The sequence below is a fragment of the Pseudophryne corroboree genome, chromosome 6 (assembly GCF_028390025.1).
Source record: "Pseudophryne corroboree isolate aPseCor3 chromosome 6, aPseCor3.hap2, whole genome shotgun sequence".
Taxonomy (NCBI): domain Eukaryota; kingdom Metazoa; phylum Chordata; class Amphibia; order Anura; family Myobatrachidae; genus Pseudophryne; species Pseudophryne corroboree.
The window spans coordinates 333,962,375-333,985,389 of NC_086449.1; the positions used below are offsets into that span (position 1 = coordinate 333,962,375).

At 45.5% G+C, this 23,015-nt stretch overlaps 1 protein-coding gene across 5 annotated transcripts in view; it reads right to left on the reverse strand.

Moving 5' to 3' along the window:
- SIN3A (SIN3 transcription regulator family member A) overlaps window positions 1-23,015 on the reverse strand; it is a 268,533-nt gene that overhangs the window by 54,998 nt on the left and 190,520 nt on the right. For all 5 annotated transcript variants that reach the window (XM_063926402.1, XM_063926403.1, XM_063926401.1 and 2 more), the window contains one exon: window positions 19,473-19,565. In XM_063926402.1, the coding sequence (XP_063782472.1) occupies window positions 19,473-19,565 (93 nt within the window). The remainder of the gene's footprint in view (window positions 1-19,472; window positions 19,566-23,015) is intronic.

The following is a 23,015-nucleotide window of genomic DNA, read 5'->3' on the forward strand; positions in this document are numbered from 1 at the left end:
TATATTTCGGGCTTCTGCCCGTCGTCAGGGACACAAAAATACCAAAACATATATAGCACGATGATACAATAAAACTTTGTTTTACCTGCAAAAGAATAGTCTCCAGAGTGCCGCCTACTTCTCGTCTTGTACATGGGTCATTGCACCAAGGAAGGCACCGGAGCAAGGTACATTAATTGCTTAAGGTTCTGAGTGCCGGCTCTGGTTTTAATTTTAGATAGATAGATAGATAGATAGATATATATATATATATATATATCTATCTATCTATCTATCTATCTCACACATACACACACACACACACACATCTATACATACACACACGTGGGTGATAATAATTTTATTTATATATCGCTCTTCCTCCAATACGACTCAAGGAATCGTCAAGGTAGACAGGGAGATTTAGGCTTATGAATGCAACAGTTAATACACAGACAGTCATGCTTTCATGTAATTAAAGCTAACAAGGCTGCCAGATGAGACTTAAAAAAATAAATAAAAGGGTAGTAGAGGTAATAGGGGCAGTAGCTTAAGATACTTCAAACTGCTAATATTTAATGAGCTATGGTGTCTAAAGCCATACACCTAAAGATTTGTCAGATCTGGCTGGTTAGAATGAAAATCTGGTAATGGATGAGACAAATGACAACTGACCATTTGCTCCCAAGGACTGGAAAACAGACAAAAATGGTCAGACAAATTGGTTAACTCCATTTGATTTAACCAATTTGTCTGAATGAAGGTTTTTGTCAGTTTTATTGCATTTCGGAGCAAATGGTCAATTGTAATTTGCTCTTATATATTACCAGATTTTCATTCTAACCAGCCAGATCTGACAATAAATCTTTAGGTGTATGGCCAGCTTAAGGTGTGGCCATCACTGGGAAAACATCAGCAAAGGGCAACCAGTGGACAGATGCACATACCTCGGGATCACAATATGGGATGCATTCAATTTACCGACAATCAAAATTTCAACGGACGAAATCCCGACAGCAATTGCCAGACGGTCAAAATCCCAACATGGACAAAATAGTGACATTTAAAATAGTGACAAGGTCAAAATACAGACATGGGTTTTTCATTGAAACCGACTTGTTCATACTTCACCATCCCAGTGGACCTGGAGGGGGAATATAAGTGTGCTGAGCGCAGTGAGGCACCATGCCCGAATCATGGCGAGCGTAGCGAGCCATGCGAGGGGACGCGGCACACTTATATGGTGTCCATGTCGACATACACACAAAAAATAAATAAAAAATCATGTCTGCATTTTGACCTGTCGGCATTTTACATGTCGGTATTTTGACCTTGTCAGTATTTTAAATGTCGGTATTTTGTCCACGTCCGGATTTTGACAGTCGGTCAATTGCTGTCGGGATTTCGACCGTCGGGATATTGATTGTAGGCATTTCATACCGATCCCCACAATATATGTACATGCATCTGCAGTATATGGTAAAACAGGAAAAAGCAACTATCTGCTAGTTTCAGTCTGACACACAAGTAGCCATTTTCCCCACAAATGGTTCAATGAGAGATCAGAGCAGGAGATCATAAACCTGATGTATTGTATAAGGCACTCACACATTGTTAAGTGTGTTTGCATTTGCAGCACATATGAAAGTCTGCAATGGACTACCAAACTGGAGAATGTTAAATAGTCCAAACAGTGCAGAATGTTAAATAATCTAATAAAGGGTTCCTGACAAACACAGGTGTGCCATTACAGCTGAGTAGCTGTTTCCAACTTCCAGCAAAACAGTGCCCCCTGATAAAATGAGCTGATGTGGCAATGCAATGGGTTTATCAGCATGACATTACTATTATCCATGCCATGATCTTCTTTGTATAACAAAGCCAAGAATTATGGCACATCCTGGAACATCCGTTAACATTCTTTTAGTTTCCAGACATTTGCAGGCTGAAGGTGAAGATTCATACGTGCCGACGCCATGATGCAAATTTATATTGGCATTTTCATATTTTGTCCACTACCAGTGTCACAGGTTTTTGAAGAAACCAGATATTAGAAGGTGCTACTGGAAGACTGATGTGGTGTGTCACAATTCAGAACTTGGATACTGAAAGGACTGGAGGCACTCTATATTCAAGGCGGTCAGGATCCCGTAGTACACCCCTGAAAGGACATGTGACACTTTCCATGGTAATGACAATGGGTAGCTTTAAAGAGATAAACACCCATGAGTATAGCTGGGTCACAATCAAGTAAAAAGGCTATTCTTCAAATACTAACAAAGAACTAAAAGGAGTCATTTATAAATAAAAAAAAGGGGAAACGTGAAAAAAATTAATTGGAGATTGTGTGTGACAACTTGGGTACACATTTTGGCCCAGATTAACTAAACCTTGGAGAGTGATTATAGTACCAATCAGCACAGATAGAAGTATAAGCAGCCACAACACAATGCCTATATAGAAATAGACCCGTTTTAGCCACATTTTCAAGGTAAAAAACAAAACAAAACCACAAAAAATATATCCTTCCATTTTACAGAATGCATTATACCCATGTCTCCTCAAATATGAAACATTGCTTAACTATACTAATATTTCTGCCTCAACCCAGTCATTAAGAAAAAAATGCAAGGGATGCCAGGGGGGAGTGAGAGCTGGTGGAGGGAGTCAGTTTAACAAGTACTTGACTCAGTAAACCCAGCACATTTTGTTAATGAGGAACACCAATTTCCATCACTTTGCATTTTTTGACCCCAAAAATGACATGTCATTATTGGCCAACTGAAAATAATAAAAAAAAAATGCCTAATTAGTCGTTCAGGAGGCTGTCCCAGGGGGTTTGACATTTTTACCTTAAAACAGGGATTTTCCCAAGCTTACCACTTGCTCAGACGTGGTGAAGTAAAATTTGCGGTAAATCATACGGAGAATTAAACTCAGACAATTGAACTGGGTGGCTTATAGTGGGTCGCAATAACAAAAATGGGTTATTGCAGCTAACTGAATTCCCCCCTAAAGATAATATCACCAAAAACTTATGCGAAGTTTCTCATCTTCCTCACAAACCGTTTTACCACTAATCAAAACCCCTGCAATCATTGGTGTATGTGGAATGGTAAAATGAAAAGCATACCATTCACTTAAGTGATGCACTGGAGACCTAAATAATGCAGTAGCAACTTTTCTCCATCACTTCCATGGGTCAGCTCTGAGCGTTATTAGCAGGCTAGTGCCCACCAATATATGCTGTCATGGCTTCACATTTCAAAGCTTACTCAGACTGGCCAAAGGGAACAGATCAGTCGGAAGTCTGTGTCCAACAACGCAGATTCTGGGCCAAGCCTACAGACCCTGCATCTGCTCTACCCCCCAAACGCAGTCAATCATGCTGCAGCCAAGGGAGGACTGGGAGTCATATCACGGGACCCAATCTGCACATGTGCAGGCCCAAAAAATTGGACAGCGTACAAAACCGAAGCAAGCCGTAGGTACACTGTTGCACATCTTGTGTTCTACGATTTGGAGATGATGTAACAGTTTATTTTGTGTGCGAGCACATATATACATATCTATATATTGTGCCTTAAAATTAAAGAATCCCGACTTTGAGCTCTCTGGAGTGACTTTGCCATTTGTTTGTAAAAAATAAGATTTTACTTACCGATAAATCTATTTCTCATAGTCCGTAGTGGATGCTGGGGACTCCGTCAGGACCATGGGGAATAGCGGCTCCGCAGGAGACAGGGCACAAAAGCAAGCTTTTAGGATCACATGGTGTGTACTGGCTCCTCCCCCTATGACCCTCCTCCAAGCCTCAGTTAGGTACTGTGCCCGGACGAGCGTACACAATAAGGAAGGATCTTGAATCCCGGGTAAGACTCATACCAGCCACACCAATCACACCGTACAACTTGTGATTTGAACCCAGTTAACAGTATGATAACAATGAAGTAGCCTCTAAAAAAGATGGCTCACAACAATAATAACCCGATTTTTTTGTAACAATAACTATGTACAAGTAATGCAGACAATCCGCACTTGGGATGGGCGCCCAGCATCCACTACGGACTATGAGAAATAGATTTATCGGTAAGTAAAATCTTATTTTCTCTAACGTCCTAATGGATGCTGGGGACTCCGTCAGGACCATGGGGATTATACCAAAGCTCCCAAACGGGCGGGAGAGTGCGGATGACTCTGCAGCACCGAATGAGAGAACTCCAGGTCCTCCTCAGCCAGGGTATCAAATTTGTAGAATTTAGCAAACGTGTTTGCCCCTGACCAAGTTGCAGCTCGGCAAAGTTGTAAAGCCGAGACCCCTCGGGCAGCCGCCCAGGATGAGCCCACCTTCCTTGTGGAATGGGCATTTACAGATTTTGGCTGTGGCAGGCCTGCCACAGAATGTGCAAGCTGAATTGTACTACAAATCCAACGAGCAATAGTCTGCTTAGAAGCAGGAGCACCCAGCTTTTTGGGTGCCTACAATATAAACAGCAAGTCAGACTTTCTGACTCCAGCCGTCCTGGAATTATATATATATATATATTTTCAGGGCCCTGACAACGTCTAGCAACTTGGAGTCCTCCAAGTCCCTAGTAGCCGCAGGCACCACAATAGGTTGTTTCAGGTGAAACGCTGACACCACCTTAGGAAGAAACTGGGGACGAGTCCGCAGTTCTGCCCTGTCCCGAATGGAAAATCAAATATGGGCTTTTGTAAGACAAAGCCGCCAATTTTGACAATCGCCTGGCCGAGGCCAGGGCCAACAGCATGGTCACTTTCCATGTGAGATATTTCAAATCCACAGATTTGAGTGGTTCAAACCAATATGATTTGAGGAATCCCAACACTACGTTGAGATCCCACGGTGCCACTGGAGGCACACAAGGGCTGTATATGCAATACTCCCTTGACAAACGTCTGGACTTCAGGAACTGAAGCCAATTCTTTCTGGAAGAAAATCTATAGGGCCGAAACTTGAACCTTAATGGACCCCAATTTGAGGCTCATAGACACTCCTGTTTGCAGGAAGTGCAGAAATCGACCTAGTTGACATTTTTTTTTTTGTGGGGCCTTCCTGGCCTCACCCACGCAACATATTTTTACCACATGTGGTGATAACGTTGTGCGGTCACCTCCTTCCTGGCTTTGACCAGGGTAGGTATGACCTCTTCCGGAATGCCTTTTCCCTTAGGATCCGGCGTTCAAACCGCCATGCCGTCAAACGCAGTCGCGGTAAGTCTTGGAACAGACAAGGTCCCTGCTGGAGCAGGTCCTTTCTTAAAGGCCGATGCCACGGTTCCTCTTGGAACAGACATGGTACTTGCTGAAAGCAAATCCCTTCTTAGCTCCCGAGGCCATTAGTCCTCTGTGAGCATCTCTTCTTATAACTCTCAATACCTTGGTTATGAGAAGCAGAGGAGGGAACACATACACCGACTGTTACACCCACGGTGTTACCAGGACGTCCACAGCTATCGCCTGAAGGTCTCGTGACCTGGCGTAATACCTGTCCCATTTTTTGTTCGGGCGGGACGCCATCATGTCCACCTTTGGTCTTTTCCCAACGGTTCACAATCATGCGGAAAACTTCCCGATGAAGTTCCCACTCTCCCGGGTGGAGGTCGTGCCTGCTGAGGAAGTCTGCTTCCCAGTCGTCCACTCCCGGAATGAACACTGCTGACAGTGCTATCACATGATTTTCCGCCTAGCGAAAAATCCTTGCAGTTTTGCCACTGCCCTCCTGCTTCTTGTGCCGCCCTTTCTGTTTACGTGGGCGACTGCCGTGATGTTATCCCACTGGATCAATACCGGCTGACCTTGAAGCAGAGGTCTTGCTAAGCTTAGAGCATTATAAATTTGCTCTTAGCTCCAGTATATTTATGTGGAGAGAATTCTCCAGACTTGATCACACTCCTTGTGTGACTGCTCCCCAGCCTCTCAGGCTGGCCTCCGTGGTCACGAGCATCCAATCCTGAATGCCGAATCTGCGGCCCTCTAGAAGATGAGCACTCTGTAATCACCACAGGAGAGACACCCTTGTCCTTGGATATAGGGTTATCCGCTGATGCATCTGAAGATGCGATCCGGACCATTTGTCCAGCAGATCCCACTGAAGAGTTCTTGCGTGAAATCTGCCGAATGGAAGCGCTTCGTAATAAGCCACCATTTTTACCAGGACTCTTGTGCAATGATGCACTGACACTTTTCCTGGTTTTAGGAGGATCCCGATTAGCTCGGATAACTCCCTGGCTTTCTCCTCTGGGAGAAACACCTTTTCCTGGACTGTGTCCAGAATCATCCCTAGGACCAGCAGACGTGTCGTCGGAACAACTGCGGTTTTGGAATATTTAGAATCCACCCGTGCTGTCGTAGAACTACTTGAGATAGTGCTACTCCGACCTCCAACTGTTCTCTGGACCTTGTTCTTATCAGGAGGTCGTCCATTTTCTTTGAAGACGAATCCTCCTTTCGGTCATTACCTTGGTAAGGACCCGGGGTGCCTTGGACAATCCAACGGCATCGTCTTGAAACTGATAGTGACAGTTCTGTACCACGAACCTGAGGTACCCTTGGTGAGAAAAGGCAAATTTTGGGACATGGAGGTAAGCATCCCTGATGTCCCGGGACACCATATAGTCCCCTTGTTCTTTGCTATCACTGCTCTGAGTGACTCCATCTGGATTTGAACCCTTGTAAGTGTTCAAATTTTTCAGATTTAGAATAGGTCTCACCTAGCCTTCAGTACCACCATATAGTGTGGAGTAATACCCCTTTCCTTGTTGTCGGAGGGGTAATTTTATTATCACCTGCTGGGAATACAGCTTGTGAATTGTTTTCAATACTGCCTCCCTGTCGGAGGGAGACATTGGTACAGCAGACTACAGGAACCTGCAAGGGGGGGAAACCTCTCGACATTCCAATCTGTACCCCTTGGATACTACTTGTAGGATCCAGGGGTCCTGTACGGTCCCAGCGTCATGCTGAGAACTTGGTAGAAGCGGTGGAGGGCTTCTGTTCCTGGGAATGGGCTGCCTGCTGCAGTCTTCTTCCCTTTCCTCTATCCCTGGGCAGATATGACTCTTATAGGGACGAAAGGACTGAGGCTGAAAAGACGGTGTCTTTTTCTGCAGAGATGTGACTTAGGGTAAAAAACGGTGGATTTTCCAGCAGTTGCCCTGGCCACCAGGTCCCATGGACCGACCCCAAATAACTCCTCCCCTTTATACGGCAATACATCTTTGTGCCGTTTGGAATCTGCATCACCTGACCACTGTCGTGTCCATAAACATCTTCTTGCAGATATGGACATCGCATTTACTCTTGATGCCAGAGTGCAAATATCCCTCTGCGCATCTCGCATATATAGAAAGGCATCCTTTAAATGCTCTATAGCAGGCCTGGCCAACCTGTGGCTCTCCAGATGTTGTGAAACTACACATCCCAGCATGCCCTGCCACGGTTTTAGCATTCCTTAATAGCAAAACTGTGGCAAAGCATGATGGGACTTGTAGTTTTACAACAGCTGGAGAGCCACAGGTTGGCCAGGCCTGCTCTATAGTCAATAAAATACTGTCCCTGTCAAAGGTATCAATATTTTTAGTCAGGGAATCCGACCAAGCCACCTCAGCTCTGCACATCCAGGCTGAGGCGATCGCTGGTCGCAGTATAACACCAGCATGTGTGTGTATACTTTTTAGGATATTTTTCAGCCTCCTATCAGCTGGCTCCTTAAGTACGGCCCTATCCGTAGATGGTACCGCCACTTGTTCTGATAAGCGTGTGAGCGCCTTATCCACCCTGAGGGGTGTTTCCCACCGCGCCTTAACTTCTGGCGGGAAAAGGTATACCGCCAATAGTTTTCTATCGGGGAAAACCCACGCATCATCACACACTTCATTTAATTTATCTGATTCAGGAAAAACTACAGGTAGTTTTTTCACCTCACATATAATACCCTTTTTTGTGGTACTTGGAGTATCAGAAATATGTAACACCTCCTTCATTGCCCTTAACGTGTGGCCCTAAAAGAAAATACGTTTGTTTCTTCGCCGTCGACACTGAAATCAGTGTCCGTGTCTGGGTCTGTGTCGACCGACTGAGGTAAATGGGCATTTTACAGCCCCTGACGGTGTTTGAGACGCCTGGACAGATACTAATTTGTTCGCCGGCCCTCTCATGTCGTCAACCGGCTTGCAGCGTGTTGACATTGTCACGTAATTTCCATAAATAAGCCATCCATTCCGGTGTCGACTCCCTAGAGAGTGACATCACCATTAAGAGGCAATTTGCTCCGCCTCCTCACCAATATTTTCCTCATACATGTCGACACACACGTACCGACATACAGCACACACATAGGGAATGCTCTGATAGAGGACAGGACCCACTAGCCCTTTGGGGAGACAGAGGGAGAGTTTGCCAGCACACACCAAAACGCTATAATTATCCAGGGACAACCTTTATATAAGTGTTCCTCCCTTATAGCATTTTAATATATATACATATCGCCAAATCAGTGCCCCCCCTCTCTGTTTTAACCCTGTTTCTGTAGTGCAGTGCAGGGGAGAGCATGGGAGCCTTCCCACCAGCCTTTCTGTGAGGGAAAATGGCGCTGTGTGCTGAGGAGAATAGGCCCCGCCCCCTTTTCGGCGGGCTTCTTCTCCGGAGTTTTAGATATCTGGCAGGGGTTAAATACATCCATATAGCCTCAAGGGCTATATGTGATGTATTTTTCGCCATACAGGTATTATACATTGCTGCCCAGGGCGCCCTCCCCCAGCGCCCTGCACCCTCCGTGACCGCTGTGTGAAGTGTGCTGACAACAATGGCGCACAGCTGCAGTGCTGTGCGCTACCTGATGAAGACTGAGAGTCTTCTGCCGCCTGGTTCCGGACCTCTTCATCTTCAGCGTCTGCAAGGGGGGTCGGCGGCGCGGCTCCGGGACTAACCCCAGGGCGAGCCCTGTGTTCCGACTCCCTCTGGAGCTATGTCCAGTAGCCTAAGAATCCAATCCATCCTGCACGCAGGTGAGTTGAAAATCTCTCCCCTAAGTCCCTCGATGCAGTGAGCCTGTTGCCAGCAGGACTCACTGAAAATAAAGAACCTAAAAACTTTTTCTAAGTAACTCTTTAAGAGAGCCACCTAGATTGCACCCTTCTCGGCCGGGCACAAAAACCTAACTGAGGCTTGGAGGAGGGTCATAGGGGGAGGAGCCAGTACACACCATGTGATCCTAAAAGCTTGCTTTTGTGCCCTGTCTCCTGCGGAGCCGCTATTCCCCATGGTCCTGACGGAGTCCCCAGCATCCACTAGGACGTTAGAGAAAATATATATCTGTTATAAGTTTTGTCACCAGGTGGCAATACAAGTCACTTGGAAAGTGACAACTGTCAATGTGTCCTCCATTGTGATCAACAACAATTTCCATATTAAAGACCACATGCTCTATAGCAGAACATAACATAACATGTCAGGTAGTATATCCGTCACATGACTTCTATTACAATATTTCAGATCTAACAGGGCATGACATCCTTCCCAATACATCTGGTTCGTCGATAAGCTGCGCAATTAAGTAACATGAATTAGTAACAAAATATATTTAGAAATAAAACAAATATCTAGGGCAGGGGTGCTCAACAAGTAGCCCTCCAGCTTTAGTGGAATTATACATCTCAGCATGCCCTGCCACTGTTTTAGCATTCCCTAATAGCAAAACTGTGGAAGGGCATACGAAAATATATAATTGCACAATAGCTGTTGGGAAGCATGTTAAGCACCTATGATCTAGAGCAGGCATTCCCAACCACGGTCCTCAAGGCACACAAACAGTGCAGGTTTTAGTGATATCCAGGCCGCAGCACAGATGGTTAAATCAAAATAACTAAGCTACTAATTAAGTCACCTGTGCTGAAGCCTGGATGTCACTAAAACCTGCACTGCTGATGTGCCTTGAGGATCGTGGTTGGGAATGCCTGATCTAGAGCATCCTCTGAAACAGCGGTTGTACAAATGTCTAATCCAGGGGTTCTCAAACTCGGTCCTCAGGACCCCACACAGTGCATGTTTTGCAGGTAACCCAGCAAGTGCACAGGTGTATTAATTACTAACTGACACATTTTAAAAGGTCCACAGGTGGAGCTAATTATTTCACTTGAGATTCTGTGAGGAGACCTGCGAAACATGCACTGTGTGGGGTCCTGAGGACCGAGTTTGAGAAACTGTGGTCTAATCAATACGAGGCTCTAAGTAGAGATACTCACATACATATATACACCTGGATGTTAATATGAGAGTTTGTGTGTTTAATAAACACACACACAGTTAATATGTGATTTGGTGCTTGTCGCCAAATAAAATAAACGTTACATGGCATTACCATTTAAAAAGAAGAAGGAAGGTGTAGATGCCAAGCCTGTATCCTCCATGTTAAAGCTGTTAAGGACTACTTGTTTCCCTCCAGCATTTGGTGTCAATGTCTGGTAACACAACCCAATTATAACAGTCTCATTGTGTATTTCCCATCATTGCACCTTAACCTGGCAATCAGGTTTTCAGCTTTTGAGACATACATGAAAAATACAAGCATCTTCACATTAAACTATTGTGCTGTACAGCTCTACACAATGCTGAAATCAGCCTCTCCACTCTGCTACCCATCACAAACAATAGCAAGTTCACTTTTACCAATAATAATCACCTTAATCTGGGGTCCAGTAACATTTACCATAAGCAAAACGATACAAATCACAATGTACTGTATACATTCCAATTGACAGTGTTATGCCCATCTAATATGTGTAATTGTTAAAATTAATAAAAACTAATCGAGAAGCTTGGAAGCAGAGAAAGACCAATTGGGTTATTATTGGCTTTCGAAACCCCAAGCCATTTAAACACTGACAAAAACACATTCGTAAACATTTGCACAAAATTCTGTAGATTTTAGATATTAATCCATTATGGAACACTACTTAAGTTATATGCAATAGTTGCAGTGCTTAAGAATTATTTTTAAGAACTAATGACGCAACTTTAAGTCATATGTGAATATTGGCAATATACTAGGATGGCATACTGGCAACAGTAAAGCAGGTTGCTAAATGTTTTCAGTTCCTAGAACCCCCTAAGGGACACATCATCAAGCTACAATTTAAGATCTTAATTTAGAAGAGGAATAATGGGTATTCCCCAATTATTGCTGTACAGAACAGACTGTGGTAGCACATAGGTTTAGCGAATATTGATCACAGGTCAACTTTGGGTTACATTAAGCACCAGGCTTTCTAGAATTGGTCTAAAATTTGTATAGACAAGGCATTAGATTGTCAGTAAGTCCAGAAACTAAACTAACAGTCAAATGTTTGTTTACATGAGAGAGATATTCTTAGGCCACCAATATATACTGTAGCCCAACTCTTTTTTGGAGAACAGCTGTATAAAGTTTACCAATTGGGAGACAGCTAAGTCACCTATACAATACGCTCTGTTTGATTTTGTAAACTAGGACACTGGAACATTACTGAAAATGGTTTGGATTTTGCTTTTCTACTGACTTAGTTGCACAGTGTTAGTCACAGTAATAGTTCTTTTGAACACAATATGTAATCACAAGTCTGTGCTGCAAGACTCTTTTCATAGTTGCGTTTTAGATTTAGAAAACTAGGGGAGGGCTGAACGGCCCAATATCTCATTAACTCGTCATGGCAGCTTACAGGCATCAGTCAACAGATAAGAGGATAACAGATCAGAATAAGGGCATTGTGGAGTCTTCTCCTGCCGTCTCAGCACAATCTGCTGCTGGTGAAATGATCCATCAGCTATCCATATGTAGGAGGTCATGAGGAGGGAGGCAGCAAGCACTATTGCATTTACCTTACATTCTGACTTAAATGCTAAGTATGGGTTTGTGACAGACTATTCTCACATGACAGCACTCCTATTTTGACAAGTGGATGTCTACCCCAAATATACTATGTGGCTTAGGCTTTACTTATTGTGGAGTTGATCGCTGTTGATCATAACAATAAAATAAGGATGCCAACAGGTAAAAATAAGATTTTACTCACCGGTAAATCTATTTCTCGTAGTCCGTAGTGGATGCTGGGGACTCCGTAAGGACCATGGGGAATAGACGGGCTCCGCAGGAGACTGGGCACTCTAAGAAAGATTTAGTAATACTGGTGTGCACTGGCTCCTCCCTCTATGCCCCTCCTCCAGACCTCAGTTAAGGAAACTGTGCCTGGAAGAGCTGACATTACAAGGAAAGGATTTTGGAATCCAGGGTAAGACTCATACCAGCCACACCAATCACCGTATAACTTGTGATAAACTTACCCAGTCAACAGTATGAACAACAACAGAGCATCAGACAAACCTGATGCAACCATAACATAACCCTTATTTAAGCAATAACTATATACAAGTATTGCAGAAGAAGTCCGCACTTGGGACGGGCGCCCAGCATCCACTACGGACTACGAGAAATAGATTTACCGGTGAGTAAAATCTTATTTTCTCTAACGTCCTAGTGGATGCTGGGGACTCCGTAAGGACCATGGGGATTATACCAAAGCTCCCAAACGGGCGGGAGAGTGCGGATGACTCTGCAGCACCGAATGAGCAACACAAGGTCCTCCTCAGCCAGGGTATCAAACTTGTAGAACTCTGCAAAAGTGTTTGAACCCGACCAAGTAGCTGCTCGGCAAAGCTGTAATGCCGAGACCCCTCGGGCAGCCGCCCAAGAAGAGCCCACCTTCCTTGTGGAATGGGCTTTTACGGATTTTGGAGGCGGCAAGCCAGCCGCAGAATGAGCCTGCTGAATCGTGTTACAGATCCAGCGAGCAATAGTTTGCTTTGAAGCAGGAGCACCCAGCTTGTTGGATGCATACAGGATAAACAGCGAGTCAGTTTTCCTGACTCCAGCTGTTCTGGCTACATAAATCTTCAAAGCCCTGACTACATCTAGTAACTTGGAATCCCCCAAGGCACGAGTAGCCGCAGGCACCACAATAGGTTGGTTCAAATAAAAAGATGACACCACCTGTGGCAGAAATTGCGGACGAGTCCGTAATTCTGCCCTGTCCATATGGAAAACCAGATAGAGGCTTTTACATGACAAAGCCGCCAATTCTGACACACGCCTAGCCGAAGCTAAGGCCAATAGCATGACCACTTTCCACGTGAGATATTTTAACTCCACGGTCTTAAGCGGCTCAAACCAGTGAGATTTCAGGAAACTCAACAACCACGTTAAGATCCCAAGGTGCCACTGGTGGCACAAAAGGGGGCTGAATATGCAGCACTCCCTTTACAAACGTCTGAACTTCAGGTAGAGAACCTAGTTTTTTATGAAAGAAAATGGATAGGGCCGAAATCTGGACCTTAATGGACCCCAATTCTAGGCCCAAAGTCACTCCCGACTGTAGGAAGTGAAGGAAACGGCCCAGCTGGAATTCCTCTGTAGAGGCATTCCTGGCCTCACACCCAGCAACATATTTTCGCCGTATACGGTGATCATGTTTAGCCGCCAGGTCCTTCCTAGCCTTTATCAGCGTAGGAATAACCTCATCCGGAATCCCTTATTTCTACTAGGATCCGGCGTCCTACCGCCATGCCGTCAAACGCAGCTGCGGTAAGTCTTGCAACATACAAGGTCCCTGCTGCAACAGATCCTGCCCTAGAGGCAGAGGGCATGGGTCCTCTGTGAGCATTTCTTGCAGCTCTGGATACCAAGTCCTTCTTGGTCAATCCGGAACAATGAGTATTGTTCTCACTCCTCTTTTCCTTATGATTCTCAGCACCTTGGGTAAGAGAGGAAGAGGAGGAAACACATAGACCGACTGGAACATCCACGGTGTCACCAGTGCGTCTACAGCTATCGCCTGAGAGTCTCTTGACCTGGCGCAATACCTCTGTAGCTTTTTGTTGAGGCGGGATGCCATCATGTCCACCCGTGGCAGTTCCCACCGACCTACAATCTGCGCGAAGACTTCTTGATGAAGTCCCCCCTCTCCCGGGTGGAGGTCGTGTCTGCTGAGGAAGTCTGCTTCCCAGTTGTCCACTCCCGGAATGAACACTGCTGACCGTGCTCGTACGTGATTCTCCGCCCATCGAAGAATTCTGGTGGCTTCCGCCATCGCCACCCTGCTCCTTGTGCCGCCTTGGCGGTTTACATGAGCCACTGCGGTGATGTTGTCTGATTGGATCAGCACCGATTGGTTGCGAAGCAGGGTCTCCGCTTGACTTAGGGCGTTGTATATGGCCCTTAGTTCCAGGATATTGATGTGAAGGCAAGTCTCCTGACTTGACCACAGCCCTTGAAAACTTCTTCCCTGAGTGACTGCCCTCCACCCTCGGAGGCTTGCATCCGTGGTCACCAGGACCCAGTCCTGAATGCCAAACCTGCGGCCCTCGAGAAGGCGAGTACTCTGCAGCCACTACTGGAGAGACACCCTGGCCCCGGGGGATAGGGTGATTAACCGATGCATCTAAAGATGTGATCCGGACCACTTTGTCCAGTAAGTCCCATTAGAAGGTCCTCTCATGGAACCTGCCGAAAGGAATGGCCTCGTATGATGCCACCATCCTTCCCAGGACTCGAGTGCAGTGATGCACGGACACCTGTTTTGGTTTTAATAGATTCCTGACCAGTGTCACGAGCTCCTGAGCTCTCTCTATCGGGAGATAAACCCTTTTCTGGTCTGTGTCAAGGATCATGCCTAGGAGAGGCAGATGAGCTGTAGGAACCAACTGCGACTTTGGAATATATAGAATCCAGCCGTGTTGCCGTTACACTTCCAGAGAAAGTGATACGCTGTTCAGCCACTGCTCTCTTAATCTCGCTTTTATGAGGAGATCGTCCAAGTACGTGATAATAGTGACGCCTTGCTTCCGCAGGAGCACCATCATTTCCGCCATTACCTTGGTGAATATTCTCGGGGCCGTGGAGAGACCAAACGGCAACGTCTGAAATTGGTAATGACAATCCCGTACCGCATTTCTGAGGTACGCCTGATGAGGTGGATAAATGGGGACATGAAGGTATGCCTCCTTTAAGTCCCGAGTCACAATAAAATCTCCCCCTTTCAGGCTTGTAACGACCGCTCTTAGCGATTCCATCTTGAACTTGATCCTTTTCAGGTATATGTTCAGGGATTTTAATTCAATATGGGTCTTACCGAACCGTCTGGTTTCGGGACTACCACATGGTCGAATAATAACCCCCTCCTTGTCGAAGGAGGGAAACCTTGACCACCAGCTGTTGAAGATACAATTTGTGAATTGCAGTTAACCCTGTTTCCCTCTCGTGGGGGGAAGCCGGCAGGGCCGTCAGTGAGGAGGCATCTTCTCAAGTCCAGCTTGTATCCCTGAGACACAATATCTATTGCCCAGGGATCTAACAGGGAGTGAACCCACTTGATGCAGAACTTACGAAAGCGTGCCCCCACAGCAACATGCGGTGGATTTTCAGAGAGGCCGGGGAGGACTTCTGTTCCTGGGAACTAGCTGTGTTGTGCAGCTTCTTTTCTCTGGCCCCGCCTCTGGCAAGAAAGGACGCATCTCGGCCTTTCTTGTTTCTTTGTTCGAAAAGCTGCATTTGATAATGACGTGCTTTCCTAGGCTGTGCAGGAATATAAGGCAAAATATCCGAATTACCAGCTATAGCCGTGTAGACCAGGTCCGAGAACCCTTCTCCACACAATCCTCAGCCTTCCATATGCCACTTAAGTTGGCATCATCTGTCCATTGCACATTCTACAGGACACGTCAATCAGAAATCGACATAGCTTTGACTCTAGGACCCAGTATACTCATGTCTCTTTGGGCATGTTTGATTATATATATCTCTTAAGACAGCATCTTTAATATATATATACATACATATCTCTCTATATACACACATATATATATATATATATATATATATACATACATACATACATACTAGGGTCTCAATTTCTGCTGATAAGGTACCTGTCCACGCCGGCCCAGCGCTATAAACCCATGCAGACACAATCGCCGGTCTGAGTAGTGTACCAGAATGTGCACGCTATCTGCAGGATCCCTGAGAATAGCTAGGGCTACCTTCTGGGCAAACGTGACACCCTAGGGGAAGATTCCCATCACATCCTGGCCCTAGTGGGGAAAGGATACTGCCTGAGAATTCTTTGTGGGAAGCTGCAGTCTCTTGTCTGGAGATTCCCGCTCTTTTTCCTCATGAGAGGAGGGAAATTTACCTCAGCTTTCTTCCCCTTAAACATGTGTACCCTTGTGTCAGGGACATGAGTCATCAGTGATATGCAAATCATCTTTATTACAATAATCATATATTGAATACTTTTCTGCCATTTTGGCTGTAACTTTGCATTATCGTAGTCGACACTGGAGTCAAACTCCGTGTCGATATCAGTGTTTATTATTTTGAATAGTGAGCATTGTGAGACTCTGAAGGTCTCTGTGCCATAGGGACAGACATGGGTAGATTTCCTGCCTGTTCTCTAATCTTTTGTGCAATAAATTCACCTTAGCACTTACACATATCCAAACAGGTGTCGGCGTTGTCGACGGAGACACCCTCTCACACACATATTTGCTCTATCTCCTCCTTAGGGGAGCCTTTTACCTCAGACATGTCGACACACACGTACCGACACACCACACACACAGGGGATGCTCTATTTGAAGACAGTTCCCCCACAAGGCCCTTTGGAGAGACAGAGAGAGAGTATGCCAGCACACACCCCAGCGCTATATGACCCAGGAATCACACAGTAACTTAGTGTTAACCCAGTAGCTGCTGTATATATTGTTTTTACGCCAAATTTATGTGCCCCCCCCTCTCTTTTTCACCCTCTCTATCGTGCTTCTGCAGGGGAGACCCTGGGGAGCTTCCTCTCAGCGGAGCTGTGGAGAGAAAATGGCGCTGGTGAGTGCTGAGGAAGAAGGCCCCGCCCCCTCAGCGGCGGGCTTCTGTCCCGCGATTTTGTGTAAAATTAATGGCAGGGCCTCATGCATATTACAGTGCCCAGCTGTATATATGCTGCTTTTTGCCAGGAGGTAATCAATTGCTGCCCAGGGCGCCCCCCCCTGCACCCTACAGTGACCGGAGTGTGTGGGTTAGTGTGGGCGCAATGGCGCACAGCTGCAGTGCTGTGCGCTACCTCATATGAAGACAGGAGTCTTCTGCCGCCGATTTTGACGTCTTCTTGCTTCAACCCGCCGGCTTCTGTCTTCTGGCTCTGCGAGGGGGACGGCGGCGCGGCTCCGGGAACGGACGACCAAGGTTAGGTTCCTGTGTTCGATCCCTCTGGAGCTAATGGTGTCCAGTAGCCTGAGAAGCGCAACCTAGCCGCAGTTAGTAGGTTTGCTTCTCTCCCCTCAGTCCCACGTAGCAGAGAGTCTGTTGCCAGCAGAAGCTCTCTGAAAATAAAAAACCTAACTAAAATACTTTCTTATTAGCAAGCTCAGGAGAGCTCACTAAAATGCACCCAGCTCTGTCCGGGCACAGATTCTAACGGAGGTCTGGAGGAGGGGCATAGAGGGAGGAGCCAGTGCACACCAGTAGTACTAAATCTTTCTTAGAGTGCCCAGTCTCCTGCGGAGCCCGTCTATTCCCCATGGTCCTTACGGAGTCCCCAGCATCCACTAGGACATTAGAGAAAAAGGGTTTGCTTCATCATTGCCTCCCAGACATTACAGCAATGTTGCATCATACTACTGTACCATATACTGGAGTATTTGTTGTAACTACCCAACAGAAGGGTCATCGTCCTTTTGCGTAAACCAGTGACTGACAAATAAAAGGGATCTCATACATCCTGCAATCTATAAAATGATTCATGTATTTAACATGAATCTGCATCAGAGATTTGGCCCACAATGATGGTCTTGTGGTGCTAAAAACCGAATTAGTCATAGCCTACTTTTACGTGCCTTTGCCCCTTTTCTATTTAGTAGCGATCCCCATTAGGGTTGACTTTGGGTTTGACATTTTACATATTACACTGCTCTAAACGGTCCTCAATCAAAGGTAAAGAAAAAGTCCTGAAAAGTTAGACCTGAAAGCTATTTAAAAGACAATGGGGCAGATGTATTAACCTGGAGGAGGCATAAGGAAGTGATAAACCAGTGATATGTGCAAGGTGATAAAGGCACCAGCCAATCAGTTCTAATATGTAAATTAACAGTTAGGATCTGATTGGCTGGTGCCTTTATCACCTTGCACATCTCACTGGTTTATCACTTCCTTATGCCTCCTCCAGGTTAATACATCTGCCCCAATGTCCCATATCCTTCCATATGTGGAAGGCTCCCATTTGTATACACTTCTATAGCTATTATCGGTTTTAAGTACTACTTCTCAATGTCATATTTGCATGCAAAATTTAGTGGTTGGATTATGTTTAAAACACAATTACTCATGGGTTTAAGACAAGTAGTTTAAAAAATAAATAAAACCACACCCAAAATGGGGATGGGGTGGGTGTGTGGACACAACACCTACAACATGGATGTCCAACTGGCTGTGCATTCTTTCCAAAAAGCTGGCCTGCCAACAATCAGCACTAAGGGGTATATTTACTAAAGTGCGGATTTATAGAAGGAAATGTTGCCCAGAGCAACCAATCAGATTCTACTTATTTATCTAGCACCTTCTACAAGATAATAGCTGGAATCTGGCTGCTACGGGTAACATCTACACTCCTATAAGTCCGCACTTTAGTAAATAGACTCCCCAGAAACCATATACAAGACACAAAAGACACAATCAGAGAACACACATTTCTGATGCTGCTGGCCATGTTCTACAGCGTTTCTTTTTGTTGCCCACCGCTTTCCAGGGTGTGGAAGGACATTTTGTGATTACACATGGCTAAGAGAAATGCAGCAATCTTCACAGAAATACTCAGACAAGGGCTTTAAAGGTATTTCCACTGGTACATAACTTATATATCTACATTTGCCATAGTGAAAGAATTCAGGGGGGGGGGGAAGAGAGAGAGGATTCAATGCACCATATAGTTGTTAATTCAGCAGGGAAGCGAATATGAAGGGATGAAGGGGGGGGGGGGGGGGAGAGAGGGAAAAATAAAACAAGAGAAAAGAAATAAAAGAGGAAAGGGTCAGAGAGAACAAAAACAAAAAATAAAAGAACAAATCACCGAGTCACCCTGGATCGTTAAAACAAGTTTATTATATTACAATCTTTGATTCTGTTCCAAAATTTTGGAAATTTTTGGAGGTTAAGTCTTTTCTGGATTCTGTAACAAACCACAGATGGGTAACATTATGTACAAATATATAAAAATCAGACAGTATACACACTGCAGGTTTTGTGCGACCGGGGTGGGCTGTGATTTGATCTCAGAAGGCGGGATTTCTAGGCCTCACAAATTCCCCCGTGACCCTTTCCCCAGTAGGTCCTGGAGGTCAGGGTCCTGCCTGGGTTGGCGGCAACCGAGAGCCCCTCAGGCACGAGTCGGGCTTACCTCGGTCTCCGCTGGGTCATCTGAGTTTTCTTCCTCAGTATCCAGCAGCTCAATTGTTAATTGCACCTGGCCACAACTCTGGGAGAACAGCAACTGCAAAAGAATATATACATATATTAAAACAAAGAAGTGTTTGTGAGTAATGGAATGTTATATTTGTGTATAGGAACCAAAACTAAAGTTTACACAGCATACTGAAACTCTCTTAGCAGGTGCCCTCACCTACAGTACTTTAGAAGAAACCTTTCTAGTCTTTCACCTCCATAAACTGTAGAGAGCTGGTTGATCATTATGTGGACCATCCCGTTTCAAATGTCCGATTAATGGCTGTCGAAATGGTGTTTAAGTGGACCCAGGCAGAGGTAACCTAGAGCAGAGGTTCTCAAACGCGGTCCTTAAAGCACCCCAACGGTCCAGGTTTTAGTTTTATCCATGGCTCAGCATAGATGGTTGAATTAAACAGACTGAGGTGCTAATTAAGTCATATGTGGCCAAGCATGGATAAAAACCTGGACCGCTGAGGTGTCTTGAGTATCGCGTTTGAGACTCTGCGACCTAGAGCCATAAACTAAACTTCACCTATTTAAACTGCATTAGATATTTATTTAATCTATGGGGATCTTACACCACTTAGCAACTGGATTGGAAGCAATGAGAAAGTTTTCAATAATTATTTAAAAAGATGTTTACATTTCTTTTCCTATTCTTTAAGAGGAGCATGGCGAATTCATCCTATTTTATTGTATAGCATACTTTTATATATTAATTTGCATTCACTGGATTTATCCCATTGTTCACCCTTACACATGCCTTTAAGAATATGAATGAAGAAATTTATATAAATTTGACCTCAAAAGAATAAAAAAATAAAATAAAAAAAAGTTGCTACAGTACGTTATATACAGGTGGTAATTTTAAAAAGGACTACACCTTAAAGTCATTTTTGTCCCCAATGAGGACAAACACGCTTTAAAAACAAAACTAATGTTTAGACCCTAAAAACAAGATCTGACCAGATAAAGGACATCAGTGAAAGAACTACTTGCTCAGAAGCATGCCAATGATTTTCTGCCATGGAACAGGACCTTCCATCTCGTTTGGTGTTCATTTTGGCCACACCAAAATGAACAAAAATAAGATTTTACTCACCGGTAAATCTATTTCTCGTAGTCCGTAGTGGATGCTGGGAACTCCGTAAGGACCATGGGGAATAGACGGGCTCCGCAGGAGACTGGGCACTCTAAAAGAAAGATTAGGTACTATCTGGTGTGCACTGGCTCCTCCCTCTGTGCCCCTCCTCCAGACCTCAGTTAGGATACTGTGCCCGGAAGAGCTGACACAATAAGGAAGGATTTTGAATCCCGGGTAAGACTCATACCAGCCACACCGTATAACTCGTGATACTATACCCAGTTAACCGTATGAAATATAACTGAGCCTCTCAACAGATGGCTCAACAATAACCCTTTAGTTAGGCAATAATTATATACAAGTATTGCAGACAATCCGCACTTGGGATGGGCGCCCAGCATCCACTACGGACTACGAGAAATAGATTTACCGGTGAGTAAAATCTTATTTTCTCTGACGTCCTAGTGGATGCTGGGAACTCCGTAAGGACCATGGGGATTATACCAAAGCTCCCAAACGGGCGGGAGAGCGCGGATGACTCTGCAGCACCGAATGAGAGAACTCAAGGTCCTCCTCAGCCAGGGTATCAAATTTGTAGAATTTAGCAAACGTGTTTGCCCCTGACCAAGTTGCAGCTCGGCAAAGTTGTAAAGCCGAGACCCCTCGGGCAGCCGCCCAAGATGAGCCCACTTTCCTTGTGGAATGGGCTTTTACTGATTTAGGATGCGGCAATCCAGCCGCAGAATGCGCCAGCTGAATTGTGCTACAAATCCAGCGAGCAATAGTCTGCTTAGAAGCAGGAGCACCTAGTTTGTTGGGTGCATACAGGATAAAAAGAGAGTCAGTTTTCCTGGCTCCAGCCGTCCTGGAAACATAAATTTTCAAGGCCCTGACTACGTCCAGTAACTTGGAATCTTCCAAGTCCCTAGTAGCCGCAGGCACTACAATAGGTTGGTTCAAGTGAAAAGCTGATACCACCTTAGGGAGAAACTGGGGACGAGTCCTCAATTCTGCCCTATCCATATGGAAAATCATATTGACAAAGCCGCCAATTCTGACACACGCCTGGCCGAAGCCAAGGCCAATAACATGACCACTTTCCTCGTGAGATATTTCAGATCCACAGTTTTAAGTGGTTCAAACCAATGTGATTTCAGGAAACTCAACACCACGTTGAGATCCCAAGGTGCCACAGGAGGCACAAAAGGGGGCTGAATATGTAGCACACCCTTTACAAATGTCTGAACTTCAGGCAGTGAAGCCAGTTCTTTCTGGAAGAAAATCGACAGAGCCGAAATATGGACCTTAATGGAACCCAATTTTAGGCCCATAGTCACTCCCGACTGTAGGAAGTGCAGAAAACGACCCAGCTCAAATTCCTCAGTAGGGGCCTTCCTGGCCTCACACCACGCAACATATTTTCGCCAAATACGGTGATAATGGTTTGCGGTTACTTCTTTTCTAGCTTTTATCAGCGTAGGAATGACTTCCTCCGGAATACCCTTTTCCTTTAGGATCCGGAATTCGACCGCCATGCCGTCAAACGCAGCCGCGGTAAGTCTTGGAACAGACAGGGCCCCTGCTGTAGCAGATCCTGTCTGAGCGGTAGAGGCCATGGGTCCTCTGATATAATTTCTTGAAGTTCTGGGTACCAAGCTCTTCTTGGCCAATCCGGAACCACGAGTATCGTTCTTACTCCTCGCCTTCTTATAATTCTCAGTACCTTTGGTATGAGAGGCAGAGGAGGGAACACATAAACCGACTGGTACACCCACGGTGTCACTAGAGCGTCCACAGCTATCGCCTGAGGGTCCCTTGACCTGGCGCAATATCTCTTTAGCTTTTTGTTGAGGCGGGACGCCATCATGTCCACCTGTGGCCTTTCCCAACGGTTTACCAACAGTTGGAAGACTTCTGGATGAAGTCCCCACTCTCCCAGGTGTAGGTCGTGTCTGCTGAGGAAGTCTGCTTCCCAGTTGTCCACTCCCGGAATGAACACTGCTGACGTGATTTTCCGCCCATCGGAGAATCCTTGTGGCTTCTGCCATCGCCATCCTGCTTCTTGTGCCGCCCTGTCGGTTTACATGGGCGACTGCCGTGATGTTGTCTGATTGTCGGCTGCTTTTGAAGCAGGGGCCTTGCCTGACTTAGGGCATTGTAAATGGCCCTCAGTTCCAGAATATTTATGTGTAGGGACGACTCCTGACTTGACCAAAGTCCTTGGAAATTTCTTCCCTGTGTGACTGCCCCCCAGCCTCGAAGGCTGGCATCCGTGGTCACCAGGACCCAGTCCTGTATGCCGAATCTGCGGCCCTCTAGAAGATGAGCACTCTGCAGCCACCACAGCAGAGACACCCTGGTCCTTGGAGACAGGGTTATCAGCCGATGCATCTGAAGATGCGATCCCGACCA